The sequence below is a fragment of the Vigna radiata genome, chromosome 10, assembly GCF_000741045.1.
Source record: "Vigna radiata var. radiata cultivar VC1973A chromosome 10, Vradiata_ver6, whole genome shotgun sequence".
Classification (NCBI taxonomy): Eukaryota; Viridiplantae; Streptophyta; class Magnoliopsida; order Fabales; family Fabaceae; genus Vigna; species Vigna radiata.
In genome coordinates this window covers 12405674-12413691 of record NC_028360.1, presented here as the reverse complement: position 1 = coordinate 12413691, position 8018 = coordinate 12405674, and the positions used below count along the sequence as shown (strand labels likewise).

At 28.6% G+C, this 8018-nt stretch overlaps 2 protein-coding genes across 2 annotated transcripts in view; one reads left to right on the top strand and one right to left on the bottom strand.

Annotated features, from left to right (window-relative positions):
* The window catches only part of LOC106775405 (calmodulin-like protein 11), a 5027-nt gene extending 2736 nt beyond the window's left edge, over positions 1 to 2291 (top strand). Inside the window, exon 5 of the transcript XR_002669885.1 lies at positions 2255 to 2291. The gene's annotated coding sequence lies outside the window, so the exon portion shown is untranslated. The remainder of the gene's footprint in view (positions 1 to 2254) is intronic.
* A 2783-nt stretch (positions 2292 to 5074) lies between these two features.
* Positions 5075 to 7515, bottom strand: LOC106775324 (probable aldo-keto reductase 1). Its single transcript, XM_014662433.2, has 7 exons — positions 7343 to 7515; positions 7088 to 7258; positions 6710 to 6913; positions 6454 to 6626; positions 6273 to 6369; positions 5973 to 6126; positions 5075 to 5553 (listed from the first exon to the last, which is right to left on the bottom strand). The coding sequence occupies exons 1-7, from the start codon at positions 7394 to 7396 to the stop codon at positions 5366 to 5368; spliced, it is 1041 nt and encodes a 346-aa protein (XP_014517919.1). The 5' UTR covers positions 7397 to 7515; the 3' UTR covers positions 5075 to 5365.
* Positions 7516 to 8018: the final 503 nt, after the last annotated feature.

Genomic DNA, 8018 nt, shown 5'->3' with positions numbered 1-8018 from the left:
AGCGATTACCAGGTGAGTACATGGATTCTGTACTGAATCCTGGTTGGTGCTCCCTGGTTTTTTAAACGCTGCTCCCAAAAGGGTGTTGGGTGCTAAAACGNTGCTCTTCAATCAAACGTTGCACGGAGTCCCGATAAAGCAGACCACAAACCACACAGGAAATCCCTACGACAGAGAACGAAATCCCTAAAGATGGAAATGGGAGAAGAGAATGCGNGTTGGAGAGAGAACGAAATCTTCAAAATGAAATCCCTACGACAGAGAACCAACTCTTCTGGACAGAGCATTCAAAAATAACCAGGGGCACTTTCGGAAAACCACTCCAATTCAATTTTTCATATTAAAAAATTAATTTCAAAAGCAACCAATAACAACGCGACACGTGGCGTTGTCAAAGGCGTTGTCAAAATAGCGTTGTTAAAATATCGGGATCCTAATATAAATGTGACTTAGTCTTGTTAATGTTTCGTCTTTCGAATGAATTTACACACCGAAAGAGTGCAATAAAGTGTATTATTACTTTTTATTAATTATCCATTTATTAACTTATTTTATTTCATCATAATAAGTTTGAGAAATCATTTAAAGATATTTTCCTCTATTAATTAAGTTTAAGGAAAAAGATCTTTCAATATATGACAATATTTCTTTTAGTTATTGCAAAAATATTAGTGGATAAGTGTGAAAATATTTTCAAAATTAAATGATTCAACATTAAACTAATATTAATGAACTATTATAATAGCGTGATATAATATTAAAATATGATATTGTATTTTAATATTAGTATTACAGAAATAATAAATAAAACATATTTTTTAGGTTCTTAACATTTAAAATACATATAAAAATTCAAAGTAAATATATTATATACTTGAATCGAATTTTCAATAATATAAATCAATCTTCATCTATCTTTCATGAATTTTAACTGAAATGAATATGATTAACGAAGATTTAAAAAAATAAATGATATTCAATTTCGACATAATACATTTATTTTCCATGAAATTACTTTTGCTTATAGCCATTAACAACGTAATTATAAATTCATTAGTTTTCTTAATCCGCTAATTTTAAATTAGTTGCTTTTTTAACTCATAAACCTACTGGACGGGAACATTACAACACTACATAAAAACAACTCTAACTGCTAAGTGAATTCTATTTTGTTAAACTAAATAGTTAATTTTAATCACGGATGAATAATTAAAAGAAATACATAAAGGAATAATATATTACGTACCAGTTACATAGTTCAAAATTATATAGAAAAAGAATAATTACGTTATTTAAAAAGAAGTACACATCTAAAATCATTAAAATCTTTTTGAGGAATTCAAATTTAAAGTTAGACACATTAATTTGACACCTATATGTACTCAACTAATCTTGTACTATTTATTCTCTGTTAAAATCTTAATACAGAAAATATAGATACAAGAAAACATTATCATTAACCTCTTTGTGTCGCTTGAAGCATCTCACTTAAGAGATTAATTCAAAAGTTTATACAAAATCTGAAATAACAAATGAAAAGAAATAATTTGTGGGAAATAGAAAAGGGTGATGATACGCAAACATCTCATGTTCTACTAAATACCTACCAAACACCAATAAAAAGTCTTTTTATTCTAACGTATATAAGATAATTTAGAATGAATTATCTATAAAAGTAAAAGTATTATTTTCTTATTAGATGTTATAAATGTGTATAAAAATTGAAAGGTTGAATAAAATTTTATTTAGGTTGCCAATTTAAATGGTTTGGAGTATTAACAACACAACATAACCAAACTTTATTAACATGTTAGTCAATTTTATATGTCTAGCTTAAATATAAAAGGACATAAGTCATGGAAGGTGATGTATGTGACTATTATTAGAAGTATATGAGATCATAGAAATTTTATTGTATTTAGAAACGGGCAAAAAGATAATGAGAAAAATTTTGGAACAACACATTTAAAAGTTTAAAAGTTTAGACAGAGTTGAGAAACAAAACAAAACATTATAAGACAGAATTTTCATACTACGTTAGAATGTGGGTTTTAGTCCTAACTCAACTCCATAAAATCGACTTGTAAGATGAGGTTTGTACCTCACTTATATATTATAAATTAGTCTTATTTCCAGTCGATGTGGAAATTCCAACATCACATTAGTTCAAAAGTGAGATAAAAACAAGGATCTCATATGCTATATTGTTATTACTGTCCATTCTAACTTCTTATTGTCATTACCTATGTTATAGAGGCAAAGTCTTTATTGGTGGCTGCTGGTAAAGATGACAAACGAAGGCTGTCTTCAATATATAGGAAATATAACGATGCATTCCTTTAATAAGATAATTTTGATTATTTAAATTAATCAAATCAATCACACTCTATGTATTATTTATATTTCATATTCTATTATATTTATATATACATATATTGTTTTTATTATAAATCTAAATAAGAAATATTAAATTGAATAAAATGAAAAAAATTAAATGATATATAAAGATAATTTACAAATTTTAAGATTTTATATTATATGTGATATGAGATCCTCACTCATCATATATAACTTATACTTTAGATAAATGCTTTAGATAAGGGATGATGTTAAACTTTTTATGAACAACTCGTGTCTTTTTCAAATTTACTACCGTAATTTTTTTAATATATAAAACACTTATTTATTACATTTTCTTTCTCTGGACATAATATTATTATTGAAGTAATATATTTTTTAAAATTCAAACTAATGATTTTATATGTTTATTTAAAAATTTCTTATTTTTTTGAGATTCATGGAAGTGTGTTATATAATTTAGGGATTAAAATGATATTTTACTCACTGATTTGAAATTTCCAATTATTCATAATTGTTGCTTCTGTGCAGTATTTTTTATGTTCTTTTTATTATTTTCATAAAGAGAAAAAATATCTAAAAAATAAGTTCAAGGCATAAAATTTGTTCTTTTCCAAACAATTTATTCTATTTTATTATTTAAATGAAATTAATTATCTTAAATTTATTTCTAAATGATAATTTTTACTCAATTTTTTCAACTTCAACTATTAAAAATACTAATTTCCTTAATGTCAATCATCTAAAAAATAATTTTACAAACATTTTAACTAGTCGAACTTGTAATAAAGTTGTAAAATCCTATAAAATAATGTATTAGAAGTAATATTGTCTTCTAAATAATGAAACTTATTTATTTTAATATTAAAAATTTAAAAGTATAAATAAAATTTTAATAGTATATATAAAATTTCAATTAATGAATTTCATTATATAGAAACATAGTGTTTCTAAAACGTGTTTTTTAACTTCCACCCTAAGTCTTCTAACCCATAATCATAAGATCATAGTGTGTTTGAGTAATAATTAAGGTGAAGTCTTCAAATTTGTCCGATCGGTTTATATATAAGAATAAGTTAGTTTATGCTCTTTTTTTCTATTTTGTACGTTTTTCCATGCATGTAAGCAATCGCTCCTTGCACATGTCATTTGAATCTTCTATGAAATTCTTTGTTGATCAGACTAACGATATATGTTCTGATCATGATTTTGTGACTTGTAGGAGTAGATAGAGTTCTTTGAGTAGTTAGAGTTGTCTCAGTACTTTTAAAAAAGTTTGGTCTTTAAAAAGATAAAGAAAGCTAACTACCACATTTTATAGTTATTGATATGTTTATAATTTGTGTTGCATGTTTGAATTGGTTTGAAATTGGTGGTTTAGTATGAAGAAAGCTTATTCTGATTGTTTATTGATTGAGTTCTTATTTTTTGTTGTTTGAGATTGACCAAGTAGAGAATAATGAGGTACGTGACGAGAGGAACAAGAGTTTCTAATCTAGGAGTTTTAGCTTGGTCTAAGGGATTAACAAACTAATCTTGTGTATAATGATATGAAACACATTGACAATAACTTTATAGAACAGTAAAAACAACCACAAGTGCATAAACTGCAAGAATTTAACATCAATGCATGTATTATTGTCAAGTATAAAATTAATGATTGTATATTTGGGATTGCTTGATATACTTGTGTTTATGTGTTAATATTCATAATTTAGTTGTATATAGAAAAAATAAAAATAATTAGAATTCGTAAACTAATTCGAACAATTATGTATATATAAAGTTGTCATTATTCAGAGCAAATTTGATTCAATTTAAAATCGTCATCGTTGAGGACCACTTTCTCTAAATTGAAAGTCGTTATTACTCATAATGACTTTCGTTCATAAAATTTACAAAAAGTTGGAACTTATGACGCCTTCACTTTTTCTGAATTTAATGAAAAAGTCATCTCATTCACAAGGATTTTAATTTAAAAGTCGTCAAGACTATATATTATTTATCCTTATTTTTGAACTATAAATTTAAGTTACCTATCCATTTTTATATTAATTAGCCGCCATGTTATAGACTACGTAACAGGTGAATCAGGTATTGTTTTCTTTAATATATTTTAGGGAATAGTTATAGTTTTTCAGTATTAAAAAACTGCAGAAAGTACCACCCAATCCAATAAGGAAGAAGATATTTTAACAATTTTTTTTAACAATTTTTTAACAATGAAACATGTGTTACTATTTTATTGGTTTATTTGAATTTATTTTAAAAAAAATATTTAAAACTGATGAATCACAAATTACCACGTTAAAAAATTGTCAAAAAAGAATTGTTAAAAAAACTTTTTCCATCCAATAATTAAGGTTTAAATTTTTTTTGTCCCTAAGTTAAGTTATGATATTCAGTTTAGTCCCCACTTTTAAAAATGTCAACCTTTAGTCCCTATGATATGAAAATTGTATCAAATCAATCCTCATGACAACACTTAATGAACAATAAATCACAAATTTTCATACCTAGGTATAAAAACTTGTGATTTATTATTCATTAAGTGTTGTCATGAGAACTGAATTGATACATTTTTCATATAATCTAAAGATTGACATTTTAAAAAACGGGAACTAAACTAAACATCAGAACTTAACTTAGAAACCAAGGATTTAAACCAATAATTAACTTCTACAAGAAATAAGAAAAACTTGAGTGCGCATTTGAATACCTAAAACATTAATGAGCAAAGACTCACCACCTACCTCAAGGTGTACATTGCATTATTCATTGTTTTTGTTACATCGCAAACATGTACAGCAAACTACAAACTTAAACCAACCAAATATTTCAATCATGGAGAGGCCATAATTGAATTGGATTTATTAAATTCAACACGCATATTCAAATACTGACACCATGGATTTTACATACGATGACAGACATCAGTTAACTCATGCTCATCTCACAAATAGTAGAGCATATTGTTCCATTGAAAAGGATTTTGAGTGATTGAAGTTTAGACCCTGGGATCTCTTGGAGGTGTATTAGCAACCGTCCACGCAAAACTAGCCGATCCATAGTAGTGTCGATTCCCTGCTACGCCATCAATGGGAACTGCCTCAGAAATTTCTCTCAACTCACTTTCTGCTAATTTCAATGATACCCCACCGATATTTTGAACCAGGTTCTTAATCTTAGTAGTGCCTGTATGCTCCAAACAAATTCAGAAAAATAATCAAGTGTACTCTTATGGATAACCACATTTAAGAAGCATACACGCGTGTTTTAAGAATGGTTGATTGATGACATTTCATATGTAATAAGAAATACTATATAAAAACTTTTCCAATGTGTTTAAACATACCCAATGATTGCACATGATAATTTTACTCAAAAGAAAAACACACTGAGTTTATTGCAGACGTTCCCATATGTGTTTAATTTGTTGTGTTAACATTGCACAGGTGAATTAACAAAAGCATGATTAGTAGGTTGCCAGATTGAGGGTGCAAGAATCATAATCCATGCTAAGGTTTCTAGTTAATAGGAGTAGTAAGTGTGTTAATTAAAATACTTTATCACTTTACATATTTAAAAACAGAAAAACATATTTAGTCACTCACCAGGAATAGGCGCAACATCATTGCCTTGGTGGAGCATCCATGCTAATGCCAACTGTGACGGAGTGCAGTGGTGTTTCGCAGCAAGTCTTTCTATTTTCTCATACAATCTTTTGTTCTTGTCCAGGTTCTCAGTTTGGAAGCGTGGATGTGCCATCTGATAAGTGAAACAAATATTTATGACAAACCCAGGTTCATCGTAAAATTTTCTTTTTAAGTGAAGTCTTTTTGATGCTTTTGTTCAAGTATTTGCGTTTTGATGAACACATGATCAAAGATGAAGAACATTGATAATTATTATACCAGGGAGCTAACAGTTGATACGGTTTCCAGAACTCCTTTGCCACCAAAGAAACCTCGACCAAGAGGGCTGTATGGTACAATTCCAATGCCAAACTCCCTGTATCAAGTACATTTTTTTTTTATCACTTTTCATGCAGTTAGCTGATGTGTATGTTACTACTGGAGAAGAAGTTGAACTTACCTGCAGAGAGGAACTATCTCCTCCTCAATGTCACGAGTCCAAAGGGACCACTCCATTTGAACAGCAGTGATGGGATGAACAGCATGTGCTCTTCTTATAGTATCTGGACTTGCTTCAGATAATCCAATATACCTCACTTTCCCCTCTTCCACCAGTTTCTTGAGTTCACCTACCTATAATATTATTACCATTACAAAACCATTGATATAATATGTACTAAAAACTATTGATAGATTCAGAGAAACAGATCCTTAACTGTATCTTCTATTGGTACTGATAAGTCCACTCTGTGCTGATAATAGAGATCAATGTACTCAACACCAAGACGTTTCAAGCTGCCTTCACAGCATGACCGCACGTACTCTGGTGTACCCTTAACAAACATTCCAGAAGAATCAATCTTTGTTATGCCAAATTTGGTAGCTATTTGGATCTTTTCTCTTGGAAGCTGCTTCAGAGCCTGGTCAAGCAGAATAAAAAAAGATAATCAATCATCATGACAAAGCGATTCCACTGACCCTTTATAAAAAGAAAACGCATTTTTACAGTAGAAAATGATGGGTTTTATATCAAACAGGTATTGAACATATATAACATTCAAACTCGTCACTGAAAAAAGAATTCATTTTGATACCTTTCCGACTAAAATTTCGTTAGCATGGTCGACACCATAAATATCAGAAGTGTCAAAGAAAGTGATTCCTTGATCGAATGCATGTTTAATAACAGATATGCCTTCCTCGTCCCGAAGTGGATCATTGTAAATTCCAGTGAGACCCATACAACCGTATCCCAACTTCGAAACCTGTTCAAAATATCAGAATACCATGCTTGCCAAAGCAATGAAATCGAATCATAAAAAAAGAGAAAAACTAATAATATTTAAAACCTCAAGGCCTTGAGTTCCAAGTTTCACACGAGGAATTTTCACAATCTGCGCCATTTGATGAGTTAGCTGCAATGCCTTTGGTGTTGATGAGTTTGTTGCTATAAACTACGTTTGAACTTTGATATATATATATATATAGAGAGAGATACAGAGAGTGCAAGTGATCTACTATTTGGATGGAATAGAATTCTGTCACAGTAATTAAAGTCAACTTTTTTATTTCTTTGTTGCAATAAATTCAACTGATTTGACATTTAGTTTATTCGATGTCGGTCAATTTAGATACTTTTTATAATTACAACAACTGTTATATATGAACGTATTGACATCGTCATTGAATATGTCAGTAACGTTGATTTGATCATATCTCACCAATTATTATTCATGTTAAATACAAGACCGACAATTAGAAGAGGAATTTGATTTTGCTTTTGCACTTTTTTTCTTTTTTGTTATCTCTTTTACAATTCTATAAATATATAAATTCACAGTTAAAGAGAACATATAATATTATAAAATACTATTATAGTTATTTAAATAAAACCATAACATCAATATATATATATATATATATATATATATATATATATATATATAGAATTCTCTAGCAGCCATACAATGATGACAATAATAATATAAATCTGTGATAGATTACTTGTAAAAATCCTTGGTTGAG

Coding starts and splice junctions, on each gene's coding strand:
- LOC106775324 (XM_014662433.2), bottom strand. CDS start 7,396: ATGGCGCAGATTGTGAAAATTCCTCGTGTGAAACTTGGAACTCAAGGC. Junction 7,259..7,342: donor TTGGAACTCAAGGCCTTGAG/GTTTTAAATATT, acceptor TATTTTGAACAG/GTTTCGAAGTTGGGATACGG. Junction 5,554..5,972: donor TGATGTTGCGCCTATTCCTG/GTGAGTGACTAA, acceptor TGGAGCATACAG/GCACTACTAAGATTAAGAAC.